This window comes from Pyxicephalus adspersus, chromosome 12 (assembly GCF_032062135.1).
Source record: "Pyxicephalus adspersus chromosome 12, UCB_Pads_2.0, whole genome shotgun sequence".
NCBI classification, from domain to species: Eukaryota; Metazoa; Chordata; class Amphibia; order Anura; family Pyxicephalidae; genus Pyxicephalus; species Pyxicephalus adspersus.
The window spans coordinates 6923107-6947330 of NC_092869.1; the positions used below are offsets into that span (position 1 = coordinate 6923107).

At 41.8% G+C, this 24224-nt stretch overlaps 1 protein-coding gene across 2 annotated transcripts in view; it reads right to left on the minus strand.

Moving 5' to 3' along the window:
- Window positions 1-1607: 1607 nt before the first annotated feature.
- The window catches only part of OTUD7B (OTU deubiquitinase 7B), a 56854-nt gene continuing 34237 nt past the window's right edge, over window positions 1608-24224 (minus strand). For both annotated transcript variants that reach the window (XM_072428847.1, XM_072428846.1), the window contains exons 3-11: window positions 22361-22576; window positions 17165-17266; window positions 16953-17080; window positions 15384-15496; window positions 15138-15265; window positions 13590-13739; window positions 11787-11904; window positions 10777-10861; window positions 1608-9494 (exon numbers count right to left, since the gene is read on the minus strand). In XM_072428847.1, the coding sequence (XP_072284948.1) occupies window positions 8202-9494; window positions 10777-10861; window positions 11787-11904; window positions 13590-13739; window positions 15138-15265; window positions 15384-15496; window positions 16953-17080; window positions 17165-17266; window positions 22361-22576 (2333 nt within the window). In that variant the 3' untranslated portion in view covers window positions 1608-8201. The remainder of the gene's footprint in view (window positions 9495-10776; window positions 10862-11786; window positions 11905-13589; window positions 13740-15137; window positions 15266-15383; window positions 15497-16952; window positions 17081-17164; window positions 17267-22360; window positions 22577-24224) is intronic.

A 24224-nucleotide genomic window follows, 5' to 3' on the forward strand; every position in this document is an offset into this window, starting at 1 on the left:
TCAGGCAGAGGGGGAAGTTTTCTAAATTGGTGACCAGAGAAAAATGCCTCCTACAGTGGTGGCTAGAATACCACCTTTATACTATAAAGAACTATGGAGGTACCATCAATGAAGGACATCCAGCCACCAATCAGATATTGAAGGTGATGTGCTAGAAACTGGAAAAATCTCAAGTGTGAAGATCTGGGACTGAATTGTGATGGCTGGACGACAGGTCAAAGCATCTCTAATGTTGTGGGCTATTCCTGGTATGTCTTGGTTAGTACTTACCAAAAGAGGTCCAACTAAGGACATAGAACAGGGTCATGGGTAGCTGTGGCTTACCGACGTGTGAATGGTGCAGGAAGCTGGCCCGTCTACTGTGGCACAATTTGCTAAAAAACGTACTGGGTCATGTACGTCAGCTGCAGACCAGTCAAGAGTACCCATGCTGACCCCTGTTCACTACCAAAAGCACCTACAATGGTGACAAGGCCATGGATAATAAAAGAAGGGGGTCTGATCTGATGCTTTCTTTTGGAGAAGTGACCTCAGTCTGCTGCTGCTCCTTTACCATCCAATCACAAACTGGGGGCGGCGATGTGACCAATCTGTGCTACTAAACAGAGGTCGGGTCACCGACTTGGCTGTATTGTCAGGCACAGACGTGTAAATCTCAGGACTTAAGCACAAATAGGTAAACAGCTCCCACATATCTGTGTATTCATCAAGTTGCCTGGAAATCAGAAATTTAAAGGAGCTGAACTGGTACAATTTCTAGCTGCTTGGCTGTTCCTGGAGTGCCAGACTTGTTATCCGCTGGTATAGGTCTCATTCACTCATTTAGGAAAGTTAGATGAGAGATAGAATGACGCTTTGAACATTTAGAGCACAGTTAAAAATTATCATTTTTCTTTATCAGCAGTGCATGCTGGGAGTTCTAGTTCTATGTGTCGGCTGCAGAAGCAATGGCTTCTGTTTGTACACTCGGCTTCCCATCTGCTCACCAGACTTTCTGACATTCCCTTTCTTAGTATGTTCTTGGCTTTTCCAGGTATTGTCTTTTTATCAGCTGTGAATCAATCTAAAGCAGACTTTCACCATATGTGTATCTGACTAATGGCACCACCTAGTGCTGCTATTAGGAATTGCCATTTGTATATGGAATCAGTCAAATAAATGTCAATAGAGGGGAATGAGAATGCAGGCCTCCTACAAATGCAAGCTGCCTGGGTGCTGGACTTTTTTTGGGTTCAAACCTGAAGCCAGTAAATAGGGGTTGCCTTGATCTATAGCCTTGTTGCATGAGCACCAATAAAGGTACAGAAGACACTAAATTAAATCTCATCTCAGCTGGGCTGGGGGTTGGTATTCTGAGCTAAGCAGGCTTTGCTGCTCTGGACTGAAAGAAGGGCAACCACCATCCGGATTTCTGTCCAATCAGAAGGCTGGGGATGCATTTTTTAACCTGGCTGTTCCAATTTTGCAGTAGTGGTTGAAGAACTGGCTGAGATCACATGACTGGCTTTATGCTGACACCTAGTGGTCAGTAACTCAATGACATGACAGAAAAGTTTTAAAGTAAAAAAAAAAGTAAATGATTAAAAAAAAAGAAAGCCACACACTCGCACATAAAACTATTTTTATTGAAAGAAAAAAGAACTCCATCCCATAATTTACGGTAAAATTATCTCTTTACTTTTCTACGATGCAAAATATTTTTTTTTAAATTCAAGGCACTTAGAACCAACTTACAGACAATTCCATTTGATCCCTTGCCGCTGGGTCAGCATATAAAACAAAACAAACAAAAAAAAAAAAAATACGAGAAACCCAATAAAAATCTAACATTTGCTAATACATTTTTTTAAATTATTGTTTTTATTGCAATCCATTTGAAGTGGCACTGCTGCTTGAAAACACAAAGTTTGTTATTAAAGCTTTTGTTGAAAAGGGAAAAAAAAAAAGTTGCAAACACACTTGTTACAGTACATCACACACACCCATGGTCGTCGGCCTTAATGATCAAAGTGTCTGCAGGGTGCCAGGAGCAGCCAATCAGATTCTCTCATCCTCCTGTGTGGGCCACACGTGTGATCATATCTTTGAACAATCAAGCCTTGTGACTGAAATCAACTATAATTTAAAAATTTCCAACTTATCCTATAAGTTCATACATTGGTTTTGATACTGCTGGGTCTCACATGAACCCATGCACAATTTTTTTGAAAAAGCTGGGGAGGGGCAAAGTAGCACCGCCCATTACAGGCTGTCCAGAGGAGTGGGCGGATACAAGACCGGTCACCCTGCACAAAGAGACAGAGCAGCAGTGACCGGTCTGCACAGGTTTGATGCCAATTATTTTCAGGTCTGCACTACAGATCTGGAAGAAATATGTAGGGGACATAAGATTCAGTTCATTGCCTTGCATGCTTTAAAAGTTCAAATGAAAAATAAAATGAAGCCATGCCCTGCATGCTTAAACCACCAAAACAACTAAAATGCTATCCAATTTCTTTTTTTTTTTTTTATTTAAAAATAAAAAACTTGATTAACATTCAAAAGTAATGCCCACCCTGGCAGTCTAATATTTCATAGATCGGGATGTCGGTGCCATACAGAAGAGAGAATAACCGGTGGGTTCTTATGGCAACGGGATTTCCGCCCCAACATTTTGACCATTAAGGACCAATTGTGCTCTACAGTTCAGAGATATGTGCAAATACTGCGAAGGTTCACCTCCGATACGGGTGACTCTGCGGACTGCGCGGTCAGGAGGGGACGGCGGGGGGGAGATTTCCATAGACATCGTGGTAAATACAGCTTCTGTCAAACGTGCAAATGGGCGCATTTGCATATTACAAGTTACAAAATGCAGGACGAGACAAAGTTATGCAGTTCATCAGAAATACATCCCGAAATTAAATCAATCGAAAGGTTGATGATTATAGAACACGACAATGGAGAAATAAAAATTGGGACAGACTGAAGTGAACCTGTCACACGGTGGTGGAAGAGCGCCATGGCTTAGGTGAGGCCGATATGTCGCCGGTTCTTGGTGAACAATGAGACTGAAATACATTGGTGGGCTGTCTTGGGTAGAACATTCTATTGGCTGCCATTATTGCCAGTAGAGGGGGGTAATTTGGGAGTCTGAGACAAGAACACCATTGGCTGTTAGAAACATGGCCGCCTTATTGTCAGGAGAACCAGCTACCATCACATGACCTCACTTTTTTATTCTGTGAGCGAACCAATAAGTCCTCCAATAAGGTTTAATGAGTTTGGAGAGTTTCACGCTATGAGGCAGAATAATCAGGTTATTGTACACAACAAACCATAAACCCCACAATCTGTAGGTAGACATTTTAGGGAATTAAGTAATTTTGTATATCATTGGAACAGTTTCATAAATCACCAACTGGATTCCTTCAAATCTTGAAACTCACAACTGAGGTCTTTGCATTAGGGTTCCCAGATCCGCCCATTCACTACTTCCATTTATGACGGTGTAGTCATTGTATAATTTGTTATATTATGGGAAGTAGACAAAGTGAGGGGGAGAAGCTGGGAAACTGAAGGAATATCACCCCGAGGGTGGCAGGAAACCAGTAGGCAAATCAGACCACCACCGTCCCACAAACACCGGACCTGTCATAAGAAGCTGCTTGCTTTTTTATGATATTAGTTACCAGGCTGCTAGGCTGGATTCAAAAGCTGCTTAACACAGGCGTGTAGTAATGACAATTTGCTTTCTTCATCAAGCTTGAACATGGTCACCTTCTATGCTGCCATACCTTTATTTATATATAAATATATATATATTTATATTTATGCTTACAAAAACCCCAAATAGTATCGTTCTTTTATTCTCTGCCCCCCCATTGACCACAATGCTGTAAGCCTGGTAGACAAATGGGTTGGTGTCTTAGCTCCACCCATTCTTCAGTTTTGTAGCCAATCATACACCAGAGTTGGTGTGTTGGCTCCACCCCATTTAAAGTCGTGTGGCCAATAATACACCAGGTTTGGGGTCTTATGCCCACCCAGTCTACAATCTTGTGGCCAATCATACACCAGGATTGGGGTCTTGGCTCCACCCTGTCTACGGTTTTGTGGCCAATCGTAAACAGAGGTGTAGAGATGACACCAAGACTGGCGTCAACCTTGGACGTTGATGGCTGCCATGGGAAGCGGTAATACTTGACGTAGAAAGCAAACATCAACCTACTAAAAGGTAGAGGTAAAGCCATTCTGACCCCTCACAACCTATTAAAATGATGACGCTTGGATTAGTCTTCGGCTTAGTTGAGGTCATGTGACTCAATTCTATGCGGATTAGCATAACAGCCAGAAAGAACAACCAAAAGGAAGGCACAATGGCTGCCTACCTGAGGTGGTGATATCGGATGCCCCCGGTGAAATATTCACCACCGTAGTGCTTATGTGACACACACTTCCAACACAAACAATGACAGATACATAAAAAATGCCAACAGATGAACAATAACCTCCAATCAGAAAACAGATTCGGGCAAGAGAAGAGGAATCAATGCAATGAATAAATAATGACACATCTGATAGAACAATGCTAGTGTTTTCCATGGCTAAAAGTCTTAACGGACAGAATGAATCGGGATAACGCATGGCAGTTAATAAAACGGTGAATCCTGAGATGACGCTATGACCCATGAGATGAAAAATGTCAAAACGTAAAAATCAAAACTATTCACTGGATTCTTCTTTTTCATTTTGTCCCTTCCCCCTATATCAAAAAATAGCCATTTCTCCGGCTCTCCTTTAAGGTCAGATACAGAATTTTAAGCTCTGCAAAAGAGAGCTGAAGACTATCATTTTATATATATATTTCATATATATCGCAATACAAAATTTTTACATTTTTCGGCCAGAACAGAGGTAGTGTGGAAAAAAATAAAAATAAACGCAGGCTGAAAGCTGGATAGCAGCATCGCACTGATAACGTAAGGGGACTGTGCGGAGAGGAGCTGAGGGGTTAAACATTCTGAAAACGCAGATTATTGCTGTATGATGTTTTCTGGTTCTGTTGTGCAGACATAAAATGTACAATCAGGAAAGAGATGCCCAATTTACTTATCAGTGGCCCTTTCTGCACAGCTCTCCGTAGCTTAAACAGAACCCACCACCCTGTGATACTCTCCTTTTAGCGTCCCCCTTCCTCCAACCCTAGCACTGGATCCGCAGGAAGTAGTCAGGATATGGGGAACATGTGACCACTTCCTCTATTTCCCAGGATGCAGTGCTTGGGTCTGTGCAGCCAATTGCCAAGGCTGCATGCTATCTGAAAGGGAGGGGATATAACGGGGTGGTAAACCCTGTGTAAGCTCCAATGCTGAGCTTTCACTACATTTTTACTCCAAGCTACAACAAAGCAAGGAGCAGCAGAAAAGCACCAAAAAGTAGGTGGTCACTTGTTCCCTTTGAAGAACCAATCACTTTGTGCCAAGGATATCGCCCGGGCAGTTATGCGGGGAAAACAACTATGGAGAGAAGTGTTATGGGAAGTAGGAGCTGCCAGGAGACTAAATTACATGCAGATTGATCATTCTGAGTTTGTCTGTCATTTGGAACAGTTTGCAAAGAAAGAAAAGCTTTTTTTTGAAAAAAAATTATATTTTTGCTAGGGAGGGCAGCAGCACAGACAATTCATGTCTGATAACCCTAAAAACTTCCAAGCTGCCTATCACAACCCTTTTAGTAATCATATAAACTGGGTGAGGGTTACATTGTGGAGAAAAAAAGGATTAGACCTGGCTCCCTATACTATGGTCAGTAGGAATAACAAGTTTTAATTTGTGGATAGAATTGGAATTAAAACGGGGTCTCGGTTATATAAAGAAAGCTATTCACCAGCAGATTGGGGCAATAAACCTAAAGCCCGGGTTGGGTAACTGTACTTTTAACTGAGGTGGCCATTGAAAACAAGGTGCTGAAAGATTTAATTAAAGTGTGTCAGGACAGTTTTACAATATGTGGTATTTGTCCATTTTAGATACAAAGGAGGTGACCAAAGATAACAGGCTGTGATATTTCCTATCTGAACATGCATAGTATGGAGTGCTCCGGTCACAATATGGCTACCTCCAGTTATAGAGGTAAGTGGGCTTAGGACAAATCAACTGGTTTTTTTTCTGCCCTCTCTTCTCAGAAGGATATACTCCTCTGTTTCTGCCCTGATACAGCTTTGTTCAGCTGGTAGGAGTGCTATGTTAGCACAGGGCTTGGATCTCTAGATGTCCTATGTGACAGTGCTGGGCCAATCACCAACAAATGACAGGACAGCGAGGCACATGCTGCTCTATACCTGGAAGTACTGGGTAATTTCTTGGCTTCTGATGGCTAAATGTAGTGTAGGACCAACAGGGATGAAGCATTAAAGTGAACCCATATGGGCAAGGTTTGCTTTTCACTCTGCAGGAGACAATCTCTATAGGAGGAATGGGGATGAGTGGGCTTTTAAAGACTGAGACTCTAGAGAAGAGGTCACATTTGAAATATTGACTTCTGAAATGTCCCTAAAATATTTTATTTGCCTTACCTAGCTATAACTAGAGCTTTCATAGAAATGTTGGATAGACCATTGGCCGAGGGTTTTCCTGGACATTTTTGCCTTTTTTAGCTTCTTCCTTCCACCCTCTCGCTACAACTCAGCCTTTCCACACCTCCTAAATTCAGCTATGTGTTTCATGGGGAAATGGTGGCTCTCCATGATGCAAAAGGATAGAATGATGCAAAGGAAAGGGAGGTAGTTCCATATGCTAAACCCTCAGCCAAATGCCAGGCCAGCCATGTCTAAGGAGCTCAGAATATGGCTATTAGGGGTGGTAGTGTTAGAAATGAGTAATTATCATTTCTCATGTCAAACTGATATTTCCAAGGTGACCGATTCTCTTTAGGCCAATCTTGTTTAGGTATCATGGCAAAGGAAAAATAAGAGCGAGTTAAATGTGAATGGTACTGCTGTGCTCTTAAATAGGAGAAGAAAATGCCAGGGGGCAATAAATGGGGAGAAAAATGAGACAAGAAATCTAAACTTCTCCCCCCTATTCTCCATGGACCAGTTGTGGTCATACAAGCTCGGACAATTCTGGTGTTCTGTAACAGAATATTAACAGCAGTGCTATTCACATCTAACCAGCTTTCTCCGTAACACCATAATATATACATGAGGTTCTCCAGAAAACAAAAACTCTCTGCACCGGTCACAAATGGGCCTGTTCTGTGCATTATATGACTCCTGTAATACAGCAAATCTCCTTGGTAGATAGCGCCATTCCCTCACAATGTCAGTTTTGCTCCACAGGCAAGGAATATGGAGCAGCTTTTATCTGAGGCACTACTATTCCCCAGATCTTTTTTACTTTCTGTGTATAGCAAAGGCTGTGTGAAGTCTGAACCCCTATTGGAAAGCTCATATCCCAGACTGACTGGGTATGAGGACGCCATAGGAATTCACCAGGCTTTAGGAGTAATCTTTAGGAGCCCTCAGATCTCCCAGCTTGTTAATAGAAATAAATGAGCTGAGTGCTATAAATCACAGAACAGTCTCAGGATTGAGAAGAGTTCCTTTGATGGAGAACCTTAGAACCAAAGAAAGGGGACACAAAAATGAGCCTCACCCAGATCAAATCCTCTTACAGGGAAAGCTACAATTTGGGAAGGGTTTTGTGTAGCGCACATCACAGCCTTAGGGTTGGTCAGACTGCTCAATGGATTTATTGTGTATGTATGCCTTGTCAGTAGAAAGTAGCCAGATTCAGAATTGCCATGTTTGGAATTACGCTCTCGGAAAAGAAAGGATAAACGTCTATAAAACCAGGTTAAGCATGACAGCTGTGATTTTAAATAATAAAAAAAAAACAAGATGTCAGTATACTTATACTTTTACCTAAAGTGCTAAAAGAGACAATCAAAAATTAGGTTGTCACATAAAAATACCAAATTGCATCATTTTAAGTCCTGAAATTTCTTTTTTCGCTCCCGGAAAACCAATCGGTGCTTGTCACGGAACGCTCTCCATAGATTGAACGGCTGGTTTTAACGTACTCTGCGACGGAGAACAAAGCACCGGGGCAACACATGAAGGAGAAGTCTGATCAATACTATTGCATCCTCCCCTTTGCTGCCCTCTGCTGGAACACTTTGTGGAATACAAATAAAACATACACAGGTTTGTTAGCGTGTCAGAACCTGTGTATTAAAGCCTCTCTCTCCCTCTCTTTCCGCCTTAGTTCCTCTTTGTAACAGCACGAGCAGTAGTTACCCGTTTCAGGATGTCCATAAAAAGTGCAGTGTGTTTGCTTACACTTGGTCTGCTGGACATTATAGTGTGTCCGGGTTTTGCTGCTGTCAGAGGTCAGGGCTCTGGACAGGGAGGCAGGGTCCGTGTATTCTCTATAGCCGTTGCTGTGCGTTATGCAGACCGTCTGGTCAATGTCTGTGGGGTAGACTGGAGGAAGCTCCGTCTCTGAGGGAGAAAGGTTGCTCACTTGTAGCGAGCTGGCCTGGTAGGTGTTAGCCCGTCCCTGTACAGGCTGCCGGGGGAGAGTAACATAGGAGGGCATGCTGTTACAAGGCCCACCCGCGACTTGCCTTCTATTGTCCTGGTAGCTATGAGCACCATCCGTGTTTACAATGGAAGGTCTCGGGATAGTAAATCCTCCAGAGTAACTGGAAGGTAATGCTCCTTTCACACCCACACCGTAGTCCATGCCTGACATTCCATAGTTACCAGTCGCTTGGGCATAGGTGGGCAACGGACGATCGTCTGCTTGCATATCCTGCTCCAACCGCTTAGCTGTGCCGCCGTTCATCAAAGTCTTTTTCTCTGCTTCTCTTTGCTTTTGCTCTGCTACAAACCTTTCCTGGGCATCAGCCAGATACCTCTGGATCATCTGCTTTTGGTATGGCTGGCGCTCACTGGTTTTTAACAGGCAAGCAAAGATAAACTTGCGCTCGCCTTGCATGGCCGCCCGCAGGATGCTGAGGCTCAGCTTGACATCATTGCTGTACTTGTAAGGGTCACACTGGCTTTTGTCAGTTGCAGATTTGACAGAAGACTTCTCAGATGACGTAGACAAGTCTCCCTGGGATGAGTCTTCCTTGCTCCCTTTCCGACCCTTGAGGGAGCCTTTCTTTTTTTTTTCAAGCGTGTCACCTTGTCCATTGGTCATGCCAGACTTGCCACCCTTGCTATGCATAAGCCCACCCATGTTCTTCTTCAGTTTACTCCCTAAGCTTTTGCCAAAGCTGCCCAGTTTATTGGCCACTGAATCGGCTCTCTTCTTGTCTTTCTCTTTATCCTTCTCCTTCTTGGACTTGTCTTTCTCCTTGTCCTTTTCTTTCCCGGTCTTGCCGCCTCCATTGCTTGCAGAGCTGCTGCACACAGACTCTTTGTCTGACTCTCCGGATTCTGCGGCAGACCTTGCATCGTCTCCAGCAGATGCTGTTGGCGACTCTGGCTGGGCGAGAGGAGCCTGTTATAAGGAAACAAAAGAATCAGCGCATTGTATAAAATAGGTCCGAAGTTAGTGTGCGATTAACTAAAGCCGACTGACTGGCTCCTGAAATTAACGCTTACAGCTCATTCACTTCTGAATAGTTTCATGCTGTACAACACATTCTGTATTTTGCACAACCAAAGAAGCAGTGAAAAAAACTTTGTACTAAGATGTAACATTACAGATTTAATGGAATTATGAAAGGGAATGTGGGGAAGTCCAAAAGTAATAAATAAACATTCAAAGTCAAAGCTTTTTACCAGGGAACTATCCATCTGGCAAGGCCTTGCTTCTCTTTGCACAATGCTAATAAACAGCAAACTCAATCACTCCCAGGGTGACAGTTCCACGCTGGAATTAATTGGCTATAAAACGTAAGGCATGTTGATAGATTCCCTTTGGCACTATGCTGCTTTAATATTTAGGAAATGATAGCCGTCATTCAGAGAAAAACAAAATACACCTTAAAAAAAAACACCTTAAGTTTAAAGAATAATTCTGAGATCTGCTTGTTTGTAGGGAGGATGTAAAGCGCCAGATTCCTGACCTCCTACTTGTCCCCTGGCAGCTGGTGACCTCTGGGTTATGGGTGAGCTCCTGGCATCCTCCACTTACAATGTAGAACTATTGCTCCTTGCATTGTAATCCTAGCAGTGGGGGGGGTTACTCCACTGCAGGGCAATTTAGCTTTAATCTTTTGCTTTTGATCTAATTTATTAGTAGCATTATTGTGGGAACCTGTAGGCACACTTTAGCCTCAGATGGGTCCCAGGCACTATATGCTTCTACACTTTTGCTACAGCCTGTCCTGTAAGTGCTGGAAAAGCTGCATCCCACACACAAATCTTTGTGTGTATGTAGGATAACACGCGAGTCAGTATCTACTCGGCATTTAATGGTCACCTATAATTGGGACAATGGCCTGTCAGGATAGTGAGCGAAATTATTAAAACCATCAGGAGTTTTTGCACTCTATTGGGGAGATTTATTTTCACTTTCTGGCCAAGAATGTACATACAATACGTGCAGTTATGTATACCTATGTTAGTTCTGTATATTATACAAGTATAATAATCTACAAAAGACAGAAAAAAAATTACCCACAAAGCAACCCAAACAGAAGCTTACTGCCTGGTGAAGTCTGAGGACCCCCCAACTTATTGTAAGTGAAATGAATGGGCAGGCCCAAAGGTTTTACAGTCCTACTCTACTTCACTTAATCCTTTTTTTTTTTTTAGTGTCTGACCACCAAACCCACCTGCGTCTCACATGGAAGAGAAAGCCAGGTGACCGTCATGTAATTATGCAATAGATTTAACTTGGCTTCCAGAGATAATGTGACGCTAAAAAAGAAAATAAAAGGGTTAGGTTATTACTTTTGTATTTTCAAGCTGCATTTCAGTAAACATGTAATAGAGTTTGCCTGGCGCGGATCAGATTGGATGGCTGCCTAGTGCAGCCAACAGATTTACTTGCAGATTGCCTGTAAAGAAGTCTCGTGATGAATATGATTGGTAGTCCCGGTATCATTAAGAACCATGATGATTACTTCCCAATTGCAGAGCAAGGTGTCCACGAATTTAAATCCAGGAAGGGTTTTACAAAACTCCAGGTATGGATGTAGTAGTATGGACAAGAACTAGTTAGGTTTAAAATGCAGAAAAATAGGGAAATCCACCCAGCACAGGCACAGTCACCCATGTACATGACGTGATAGGGGAAATCTACTTTTTTGGAAAAATAGTAAAACCCTTAAAGGTTATACCTTTCCTCGTTTTACTAAAAATTAGTAAACACTCAGAAAAAGAACAGCTGTCATTGGAAGCCACATGAACAGAAACAGAACCAAGATCCTATTACACCCAGTGAACAGGAGCTCAAAGACTGGGCAAGAGATGCTTCATAAAATATTGACAGGCCAGGAAGCTCTAAGGTGACATATCAGAAAACAATAAGAGGACACAGCTTCCTGTGACATGGCTGCCCAACATCACCAACACAAAGTTTGCCATATTTACAGAGTAAAGGGTAATGATAATATATAAAGAATTTGCATGTTAGAATATAGGATACATAAAAAGATGTTTGCTCGGTTCCCTAACTGTCTGCATTTATTCATCCAAATGCATAACCTACAGTAAAGTAAAATGCACCTGTGTTGTCACTTTTTTTGGTGTATTCCTTGTTGACTGCTTTAATGCAAGCAAAGCATGTTAATGCACAAGAAAAGTGTTAATGTGTCTCAGTGTGATCGCAATGTAACCGTACCTTGCCAGTCGGACATTATCGGAGTCGTACTTGCCCCATTCCCAGTCCTTGCCAGGATCCACAGCAAAGTGCACAGGAAGTAACTTGTGCTCGGAGTCAGTCAGGGGGATGAAAGGCGCTATAAAGAGAAACCACAACATGTAAAGAATGAAAAGTTGCCTTTGTTTAACTTTGAAAGATGGAAGAGGTCTTCTAGTCAGACATTATGCAATTATCATGAAGAGGTATAAAGAAGCATCTACATAAACTATACATAGGGCCACTTCCAGCTTAGCCAGGAAATGAAATTGAAGCATACAGCAAAACAGTGAAATCAATGGCGAGAAGACCTCGTTTTTTTGCTCCTCTCTGCAGTACTCTTCTCTACCACTAGATGCTCTCAGTTTTCTGGGTAATTGGCAGCCAGGGTCATTCAACCCACTTCTTGCGAGTCATAATTTAATGTGGGCTCATAGTAATCAAGGGCTGGGTGGTGTTCAAGAGTAATTGCAGAGGAAGCATTGCAGAAGAATTAACTGGAGCAGCCTTAAGACTAAGTAAAAAAAAATAAAAAATGGAAGCATGGACCAAAGGAACCTGATGCTTGAATCCTATAATTGTGTATTTGGCTTGAGGAGCCAGATGTTGGGTGATTAATCGTCAGATCAAACTGTTAGTGAATTGTGGCAAAAAAGCAAATATATATATATATATATATGTATATAAAAAAACATTCCATTAGAGATGTTTCCAGTCCACTGCAGGGCCAAGCGATGAGCAAGTACCTGGATTCAGGAATGCTTTCCTTTGGGAATAAAGGAGTAGCAGTAATTAAGAGACAAATATCCAACACTTTTTATAGAAGCGATGGATAACAGAAATGAGTAGTGAAATCTGCCAAGAATGTAACAATTAATTTTTTTTTAAGTAAAATGCATTAAAGCAAACATGAAAAACAAAGAAACAGCTTCGCTTTAATAACTACCTTCTGAACCGCACATACTTACCTTTTCCTTTACTGCCCAACAACCCTATTCCACTTCCAGGAGGAAAGACAATACCTGGTATGAACGAGCATGTCACTCTCTTCCCTTTCCCCCCCAAGTAACATCACGGTTGTATCATGATTGTCCCAGCACTGTCACATGGGAACCGAAAGATCTTCTGACCGGGGGAGCAAGGTAAGAAACGGTGGTGTAAGCTTCATCTAGTGAAAGCTTCTGAGCACAGTGGAGTAAATAACGGGTATGTGCTTCTAGGAATGAACATGAAAAGGACCTGTTGCTTCCCCTGAATGGGCAATGTGTGTTTTAAATTTCATTAATTTATTCAGTTTCCAGTTTTAGAAAGCAACTGAAATGTCACAGGAATTCTTACCTTTGTGTTACACCTCTGACTATAGGAAGATATTAAAATATTGAAGCCCAGCCCAGGATAACTCATCATGGTACCAGTTTCTCTGAGTATTTTTTTTTTTGTTTAGCAAAACAATACAGAGAACATGATCATAAATAATGAAGGGTGGGTCCTGTGTTACTCAATGAATGCCAAGAAAATTATTTTATGTTGAGTAACAACATTGAGGAACACAGGAACGGGGACATCCAAAAGCGGTCCAAAGGGGTCGGCAACACAGCAAAACAAAATGCCAAGAGGCCCACAGCAAGAACAGCCGTCAGTATAATGTAAAATATGTTCTGTGAGCTTCAAGAATGAGAAAAAAAATTAAACCACAGTTCCTCAAAAATAACTCTATACATTACAGGCATTCTTATTCCCCAAACAATAATGCTGTGGTTCAGACTTTCTGAATAAAGACTTTACCTTGTTCCTTGCTTTGCTCGTTCTGTTCCATGGACACCAGAGCAGAGAAGTGAGCTTGGTCATATGCCAACACAAGCGGGGAGCTGTGGCACTTGGTAGGCGGGACCTCCAGGGGAAGGTAGATGCCCCCAAAGGGTATAGGGGCAAAGGCTGCATGTACAAAAAGATCAATGTTATGTTGACAAACTACTAGGAAGATAACAGCACCAAACCTGTTACATATCAGAACCTCAGGGGAATGTTACAGGAGATCAAATGAAACTGCACAAAATACTCACAAGATAAGTGAAGTACCTGGACTTGGCCATGTGTCATGCTGTAATTACCAGCAAAGCTCGCCGGAAGAACTGCTGTCACTTAGGGCTTAAGATCTGCCCGGCGGGCTTTGCTGCCTGAGATGTGGGAAGCCAGGGGAATCAAGCCCCATAGTACGCAATGCACAGATTTACTTGTGTGAAAACACTATGGTGGCAATACTGAAAAGGCTAGATGAGCCTGTAGATCACTGCCAATAAGAACCAGGAAGCCAGCTTTAAAGTGGAACTCAATGGGCTGCCATATGGGACAAAACCTGGGAACCTCAACAAGCAGAGAAAGCAGGCAAAACCCAATAAACCTAAACAACATGTGCAAGCAGGCAACCCAAGGAACCTCAGCGGGCCTGAAGATAAAGCAAAACTTAAAAACAGTGCAACCAGCAGGCAGTGAACACAGATATAGAGCAGGTAGACAAAGGGCAGAGAGAGGTCCATCAGTCATCACTTCCTATTTTTAGGATATGGAAAGAATTTCACTATCAGATACACCAGGACAAACTCATTCAAGACACAAACGTCTTGAGGGTGACTGTGATGTGTGTTGTCTGGTCACCACTGACTTTAATTATAAATAATGAAGGGAAAAAAGTCAATTTAAAACGTGCATAAAATAAAAGCCAATAATCCTGAGAAAAGCAAAGAGCCTGATAAAGCAATTATTATTAAATTATTTGCTGGTTTACGGTTTCACCACTTGGCCACCGCTGCACATGTACCATATCTATACTGTCCTGAAGCCTCCTGGAATGTGTGATGTGTAAATCCCTGGAGAGTTTAAAACAGTTTAAAATTTCCCACAAAGTGGCATGCAGGGGGCCAGCTGTGGATGGTGATGGTGGAGCAAAAGAAATTTTTGGGTGCTAATAAAGACAGTGCTGGCACCATGGACTATAAACCATGTTTCAATAAATATCACACATGGACAGGTTTTTGGAGCAGCAGATTTTAGTTTCGTAATAATCGTAGAGGAAATCCTAAAACTAAGGATATATTTTTTGCTCTGTGTACAACTCCACTGCTATTTTTATAAAATACGGTCTTCACTTTTTTCATTTTTGGGGTCTCCACCAGCCTCAGCTATTTTCTGTTTATATGAACCTTCTCCAGTGTGGGCTGCACATCATTGCTATGGGTCAGCCTCCCGATCATGACAACAGTGGACCACACTGGTTCATTGTGCATTAGGATAGCTACTTGTAGTCTCCCATTCTAGAACCATGGATCTGCTTACCTTCCCCACCGGAATCCCTCAGCATCGTGTCTGCCACAACCACAATGGGTCTCTTAAGAACGTGGGCAAGTACAAAGACATGGAACTCCTCCAGACTCTCATACACCGGCTCCTCCGAGCTTTCAATCCTGCCATACACATATAAAGAATGTATTATCTTTACAGCATTGTGTACAGCTGTATACTGTGTATAGCCAGCTCAAAAATACAAAAGAAACAAAACTTTGATTATTACAAATTACTAACCCTCCAGCACTGCCACCGTTGGTGCCATAATGCATCCTTGGCTCACTGGAGGCAAGCTTTATTAAGTCATTCCATTCTTTCTGCCACTCCTCTTCCGTGTAGACTAGGCCAGACTGCAACAAGAAACGACAGATTTAGTTAAAGAGGGAATTCAATTTAGTTAAAGAAAATATACCAGCATGTTGTGAATGGACAAGGTGACTGTAATATTACTGTCTTCAGTATGTTCCTGATTCGGGTTTTGTAACACGTGGACCATAATGTGCATTTACAAAATATTTAGGCTTTATGTAGCATGCTGGAAATACAACTCATTGCTGCATACAGCTTCCAAATGTCATTTGGCCGAAGTCGATTGTTTACCTTTGACACACTTGTCACCTATCAGGCAATGAAAATAGTAGCTCTTTGCTGGTCAATGGTAGTCAGATTTTAGAATCTTCTGCCAAAGGCAGCAATGATGGTCAACAGTACAATGAAATTTCAATTTCCTCTCTGAACGGCCAGAATACATTGCGGCGAAGATTCATGCAAAGTGCAAATGAAATGTAAATAATCAGTTCAGAGCTGCAAAGCTATTTTCACATTTTTGCTATGGGCCTATTAATATTTAACACGACAGCCAAGGCTTTCTTTTGGTGGCATTTTCTTCCATTAATAATAAAAGTATAAGAAAGTAAAAAACGTAGTAGAAGTATATGGGTCTAAGTCGAAGTGCAATATTTCTATTATTATTAATAATAATAAACGGTATTTATATAGTGCCAACATGTTACACAACGCTGAAAGAAATAGGCTTTAGTTTGACATCAGTTTGAGAAACGTCATTCAGAATTTATGTGAGTCAGATTTGCAGTTGACCTCTTTGACCTGCATCTGACTTCCTTCAAGTAGATTTTAGAATTGCACAGGAATACAAAACCTATTTAAAATGAACAAATGCTGATCAAAACAAGCTCCTAAAATAATGTGTAGATTTATGATGAAATAGTCTGTTTGGTCCTTGCCACATCCCTGCACAGGCCTACTAGGTAGGGGAAATTGCCCCTCAGTTCTAAGTACATTTTATACAGATTACAGAAAGGTCAGATTCATTTAGGGTTTGAATAGCTGTCCCATGTCACTACTTGTGAGGTTCTACTTTCCTCCTGTTCAGAAGACATGACAGGAGATGAGAGTTCTCCTTTGCAAGCACAGTAAATACCGTCCATGTTGGGGGTGTTATCTTTACCTTGTGTTCCAAATTTTAAATTTCCCCTCCTCATCTTGGAAACTTCACTGCAAAAACCTGACCTGAGGTTTGTACACAACTCAATCCAAAATGGAGAAATATGTCAATGGAGTAGTTGAACAGAAATATTTTTGTGTATATAAGGGTTAGGTCTTTTGCCCCAGACTATTAAAACACAGAACCCCTTCTATCACAAAGACACGGCAGAAGTGTAGCAGCAAAATCATGGTTATGGCTGAACTTGATTCCACTAAATTTGGGTAAAATCAGCTGCGGAATCAATCTATTCCATCCAAACATGTGTATGTAACCCATTACCAAAAAAAGCTCATCAGTACCTCCTTATTCTGCATAGTTTGCTGAAACCGCCATCTCCTCTTCAACGCCTCTTTCTCCACCCCCTTGTCCATCAAAGTGTAGAGAGATTTACGGAGCATGAGGTCTCTGTCATGAAAGCCCCACATTCCTAAAACAAGAAGGCGATTGTAGTCAGGGCTTTGTGAAGTCTTAGAATTCTGATTAAATGCTATAAAACAACACACAGACTCACCAAGAGAGGCCGCATGCAGCAAGCAGTTCCCATCACCTGTGGTAGCCAAGGGGAGAAGCCTTTGGTATGACGGGTCCACGTGTGTCCACCAGTTGAGACGACCTGTGAAAATAAGATATAGAGAGAATCCAAACACAAATACATGAAAGCAAAGGAAAAACTAGTATTAAGTATTGCAAACAAGATCCCTGAAGCTAAACTTATGACTTGACTTATGCATGGTGTGGAGGCAGCCATCCTAAGAGAGGGTCATACATTTTCTTCCTTGGTCCAGAGCTTCTCCCTTAATGACCACTAACAACTACTATTAGGTACAGATTTATCAGGAACAGTGAGCGGCACACCAGTGACATCCCAAATCTCACCACCAATATAATGAACTGGTAAAATTAGTAGTCACATGACGCAGCACCTTAGAATACAATGGAAAATATTAGGCTGGACTGTGGGGTTACCAATGCTACAAGGTTGCCCCAAGAAGGGTCCTGAAACTACATTTTGGATTCTAGTATTGAGATCTCTCTGTTCAGCTCCCACATTAGCACCCCTGATGTAACTATTATGAAGGGATCGCCATCCCGGCTTACATTTAATGTATTTTATATAATAGAGAATGTAACGGAAGGAACTGGAACACACAAATCTCACTGTTTGGAACATCTAACCCATAAGAAACCTGAGGCTTACTTTCCACCAGGACCCACCTGCAGCTACACATTACTAATTCAAGAGACAGATACTTTTATAAATGCTGATAAAGACTACAATCAGACTATTCTGCATTGCACAGTTTTGCAGTTAAGTTGTCTTAATATTTGATGAACCATTACTCCACGATACTAGCGGGTATTTCATTTGGGATTCATGTTGGGCCAAAAGTAAAATATATTATGCTGGGCATGGAGCACATCTACTGCTTTGCACTAATTGAGCAAGTATTTTTATTTGGAGTATTCTAAAAGGATTAAAACAAGTTTTTTTTGATGATTTTACTCCACTTCCTGTACTACAGACTCCGCAGGAAGAGGAAATCTTCCATGATTTACTCTATCTTCTTCTCTGGGGAAAACTTTGAAATGTAGCATTTTCAATAATTTTTCTGTCACCCTAATAACAGACATGACAAAAAAAGGGAGAATATACCTAATGGGTCAGAAATTTGCAAAAGTCTAAAAGACAACCTGCACCCTTCACCATTTTACCATATAATTTGCTATCAGTAGGTTCATCTCCAAAATGATTCATATTTTTGGAAACACGCTTGGCAAACAATTTTTCGCCATTTGGCATGAGGCCAGATTGCAATTTGAGATGCCTTAAATGCCATCTGACTGGGTAGTCCGTGGCAGTGTGGGGTAATTATGTCAGTATCTAAGGTCCGATAGTGTATTGGCTGCTTGAATTGGGTGAGGAGTGTGCTTCCCTTTTAAAGATATTCCTGAAACTAAAGATAATTGTCACAACAAATCAGCAGAAAATTTGTACAATGGGTCTATAAATATTGATCAGAGAGACATCCAACCCATAACCCAAAATGTTTACTGGCATTTCTGCAAAATGTTTATCCAGCTCAGCTGAAGCAGAAGGTTAGCAATATTAAATGTCACAGTACTTCCGACACAGCAGCCGATTTGCATTCCTGTGTGCGCTACGGTGTCCAGAACCGTTTACTGCAAAAACGTCAGAGCAGGGAATGCAACCGCAGGCCAGAAGGAGCTTAAACTTCAGATTTTGGGGGAAAGAAGTCTACTTCATCCACTGGACTCTTGGAGATAAAAAGACCACCACAAGGAACCATCGGGGTTATTTTCCCCTCTTGTATCTGCACTCAAATGGATGCGGTCCAAAAGAGTTAACAGTTTCTACAGAAGGGATGTCCCCTGTCCATTTCTGTAACATTGCCGTGCCTGCTCCCAAATTTTTGAAAGTGAAATTTAAGTTCCTCTTTACCAGCTTAAAGTACAAATTATTTTCCTAAATTGTCACCAATCCCTTAATCCTATACTCACCTCTCCTTGTATTTCCAGGGGCTCTGTGGGCAGTAACTGCTTCAAATGTTTCTTCGGATCATCTCCTCCAAGGCTGTAGAGGAATCTACATTCATTTCTATTGCAAACCACATATGTGTTTAGATTGTGGGGAGTATTTTATTTATTCTTTAAAGAGTACTGGCAAGGATAAGGCACCCAATTACATTGGGAAGGAACATATTTTAGGAATGTGATCTATAAAAGTCTTCCATGGTAAGACATCCAAATGAATTCTTCTTGGGGGTCACCATCTTGGATTTGGTGTTACGGGGTCCAGAAGCCTCAACAAAAAGATTGCATAAAAATGTGAGGAACTAAAGCTTTTTTTAACACAATCACTTCATTTCAGGGGCTCAAAAAAATTGGACAATTGACTCGAAGGCTATTTCATGGGCTGGGCCTTCATTATATCATTATCAATTAAGCAGATAAAAGGCCTGAAGTTGATTTGAGGGGGGCGCGCTGGTATGTGGAAGATTTTGCTGTGAACAGACAACATGCGGTTAAAGGAGCTCTCCATGCAGGTGAAACAAGCCATCCTGAAGCTGCAAAAAGAGAAAAAACCCATCCGAGAAATTGCTACAATATTATGAGTGGCAAAATCTACAGTTTGGTACATCATGAGAAAGAAACAAAGCACTGGTAAACTCCAACGCCAAAGGACCTGGACGTCCACAGAAGACAACAGTGGTGAATGATGGCAGAATCATTTCCATGGTGAGAGAAACCCCTTCACAACAGCCAACCAAGTGACCAACGCTCTCCAGGAAGTAGGCGTATCGATATCCAAGTCTACCATAAAGAGAAGACTGCATGAAAGTAAATACAGAGGGCGCACTGCAAGGTGCAAGCCACTCATAAGCCTCAAGAATAGAAAGGCTAGATTGGACTTTGCTAAAAAAAAACCAGCACAGTTCTGGAAAAAACATTCTTTGGACAGATGAAACCAAGATCAACCCTTACCAGAATGATGGCAAGAAAAAAGTATGGCGAAGGCGTGGAACAGCTCATGATCCAAAGCATAGCACATGATCTGTAAAACATGGCAGAGGCAGTGTGATGGCTTGGGTGTGCATGGCTGCCATGGCACTGGGTATTAGAAATGAACATTTTATTTATATATACATATATATATATATATAGAAAATATTACATTAAGCGGACTGCAAGGAGTCATTTCACTACAGGTCCTCTTTAAGGACTGGGCCTCTTTAGAATGTAGTCAAGGCCTTGGCAGGGTTGAGTTATCAGTGCCGGCTTGGCACTTACTGACATGGCAATTTCTTAATTGTTGTGGCAATAAAGCCAACACAGTACTAGCAGCCAAACCAAATACCAAGGGGTGGGGGGGTGAACCACAGACAACTATTTGTGTAAACAGGAAAAAAATGTTATTTATGTCAGCCTGGCTCCCAGTACACTGCGGATCTGTCCTAGCAGCTCGCTGGGTTTAGATATGGGTGGAGGAGGCAGGCGGAGGGACATGCCAGAATAAATGTGCGACTTTAGACAGCATGTAACTAGAGAACTGCTTATGCTGCAAGTGGGAACTCGGCCGAGAGGGCTCGGTGTTGAGTCGCTAAAAGAAAACTTTATACCTCCATCATTCCTCTGCTCTACGTCTCTCTTATTTGCCTCTATTTTCTTCTTTGGATATATATATATCAATATAATATGTTTTTATGCAACATTTGCATGGGCTGTTCCTAATCCTAGCCCTAATCCCAATCACCTACATGGAGTTGCTCCATGGCTAGTTAATGGCTCTCTCCGATTCTCGCGGTCAGAAAGATCATGTGACCAGCACTCACCTTTGGTCACATGACTGACCCAGCATTGGTAAAGGTATTTTAGGCAGCAGAAAAGGCAGATGAGTTCATTAAACAAAGTTAATTTCAGGCTATGGACATGTTTTAGCGATGGCTTTTTAACTCACATCAAAGACAAATTTGTGCTGGAGAATGGCTTTGATAAAATAATTAAAGGAAAAACAAAAAAAAAAAAAGCTGAACGGAGGTTTTTATCAGCCTTTGTGTGCCTGGCGGCTTTGGGTTGTGACTAATTACCCAGCAGCCTTTGCTCTGCATTGGTCACACGAGCGGCGACATCATCCCTGAAGAATCTGCCATCTACCAGATTGAATGGTAGGTGTCACTCCCTCCCAAGAAAAAAGGATTTGTTTATTGGATGGAATATCTAAATAATAATAATAATCAGTAATAATCTCTGCCGCCATTGATGGTTACATATAGAGAACCCAGTTATTACAAGGATTGATTTCTAGAGCGCCATCATGTTCTGTACAAAGTGAACAGTGACTCATAAAGGGAACGGATAAAAACATTTCAGCTGGTGAGCACATAGCAAAAACATGTACAACAACACTATGATCTAATAGAACTGAAAGAACTTCTTCCAAATGCAAACCCAACCACTGAACCCTCATATAAAGCAACACTCTTATGGTATTTGAAGTTCCAATAGGCCTGATTTAATAAAGCTCTTCAAGATAAACCATCACTGAAAAACAAGGTTTGCTGGATCACCCAGGTTCCCCCGTGATAGTCTATCTTCTCCAGTCTTGGAGAGCTTTAACCTGGCCCACTGGCTCCTGAACTAACATGAGAGTGTTCAGTTCTATACCATCATTGTTCCATCTGGTTACATGTGTTGCTTGTTGATCCGGTCATGAAGGTTTTTCCTGTTATAGTGACAACACAAAGTTCTTGTCTCCCAATTGTGCTCTTTCCTGGTCACTCTTCCACACATTTCTGATGGAGATTACAAGTGACCCTTTGTACCCACAATGTACAGGCAAAGTTTGCTGTTGTCATCATCAGTAATCCTCCTGAGAGATGCTTTGTAGCACGTACAGACAGAAACGTACAGTTAGAGCCCCCCAATTTAGATTTTGGTTTTTTTCTGTCCAGACAGGGATGTTCTGTGACACAGAGTCTGTAAAGCTCAGGACCGGATCAGAAACCTTTGGTAGGTTAAACAGATCCCACATGCACATTCAATTTCCCACATGCACATTCAATCTGTGTATTAAGTGGCTCTTATCTGGCATTCAGCTTCAAAACGTAAAGTATACCCAGGCACATACACCTAAAAAAACCATAATTATGGAGACTTCGACCCTATAAATGATCAGCAGACAACTCACCAGCATGCTCCAAGGCTACCAGCATGGACTGCTCAATGAGATCTCGCTCAATGAAGCTGCGGAAGTCATCACAGTATACTGTCAGGTCCGGAAGCTGGAAGGTGCACACCGGTGTTTCCAGTGGGTGCTCGCTGCTGCCATTGCTGGAGACATGCGATCGGGCCAAGGAAACGATGGACGAACTGGCGTGGGAAATGCCTCTAGATAGGCGTTTCTCTAAAAGGAACAGAAGGACACAATATGACATAACAAATAAAGTCATGCTAACATATTCACAGCTATGGTTTAATGGAGGATGTAGGCAAACATAGGAAGAATATCACAGGTTTTGATAGATTGCATTTTTTTATGTTTATAAGGTAATGTTTTATACCATGTACTCATTACCTAAATTATCCTACAGTGGAATTAAAGTTCTACCTTTAAGATTCCACGATCGGGCAGAGATTTACTGCAGAAAGGGACAGGCGATATCCCTCCAGCAATATTCCCTCCTACCTGTCCGATCGCTCCGGGTATCTGGAAAAAAGTTGAGCTGCACATGTCTAGCGTCAGCTTTGGTTGGCAGGATACCCGGCATTCCCGGCTTCCCCTCAAGCCGGGAACAAATGAACTCCTGAACGCCTGCTTGGGAGTTCCATTTCTGGCCAAGATGGCGTCGCCCTGTGAGGTAAAGGGGGGCAGGTGAGTATCTCTGGGTTACTTCTGCTTTAAGCAAACCTCAAGTTCATTATAATTAACCCTCCTCCCACTTAATGCCAATAGTTTGTTAAGGTTTACTTTACTCCGAGGTCTACATTTTCCTAGGAGTCTTTCTGCTGTATGAGATATAAGGCACTGCTGCCTCTGACTTCTTGTTCCAGACGATTTGGTGGTGTCACTGCTGTGCTGTACCTTGCTGGAGGCTTAAATATGAGGAAGCAAAGCCCTGCCTCCATCAAGATGGTCGCCTTCACACAAAGACACAGTCAAAAATGATCCGGTCTTTGATAAAGCCTCCCACCAGCTGCAAATTGTGAGCAACCGCACAGTTTACTAGATTTCACTTACAATTGCTGCAATTCCTGTCCCAAGCCCTGATGAAGAGTGCAGCTTTGTGACACAGAAAATGTGTTGCCCCCATCATTAGCCTTCTATGAAATAAAAGGTATTTTCTAGCATGGGGCTTCGATTTCCGGCCAGTCTCAAAGTAAATAAGACTTGGTATATCAGTAATGGTGAGAGGGATCAGCTGCAAGGAAACCACAGGCAATACCGCTAATTAGTCCTTTGGCTTTTATTGGGAAGTTTCCAGAGATCAGTTTCTTGTTATAGACCAAAACGTAGAACATTCTTGTCATTACCGCAAAGTACTACGGAGAGCAGGACTTGAGCTCTTAAATACCTCTGACTGCATAATACGTTTTATTGCAGCAATCTTGGAGAACATAAAATTGGAATGTCTTGTATCTGTCTGATGCTATACATGTCTTAAATCATAAATGAGATTTGCAGGGACTGGAATTCTTGTCATATTTCAGCGCTCGAGATTACAACTTTACTGAACAGCGTTGCTTGCTATTAGTGATGGACCTTTCAATAGGAAAAACTCTTCAGATGTGTCAGAATGCAAATACACTGGTATTACTCGAGCTCCGCAAACTGACATTTCTTGTCCTCACCTGCTGCCAGCATTTGTGTATTCTAGAAATCGGATTTTTTTTACAAAGCGTTCAGACAACCAAAGCAGTAAAATATATCTCACTGAGGGCATATGTAAATAAAAGAGAAACATTCATAACTGGGCTGATGGATGCAGAGGCTGAATTTCATTCTTAAATTATTTTAAAAATGGAATTTAAAAAAAAATGGATACTTGGCCTCA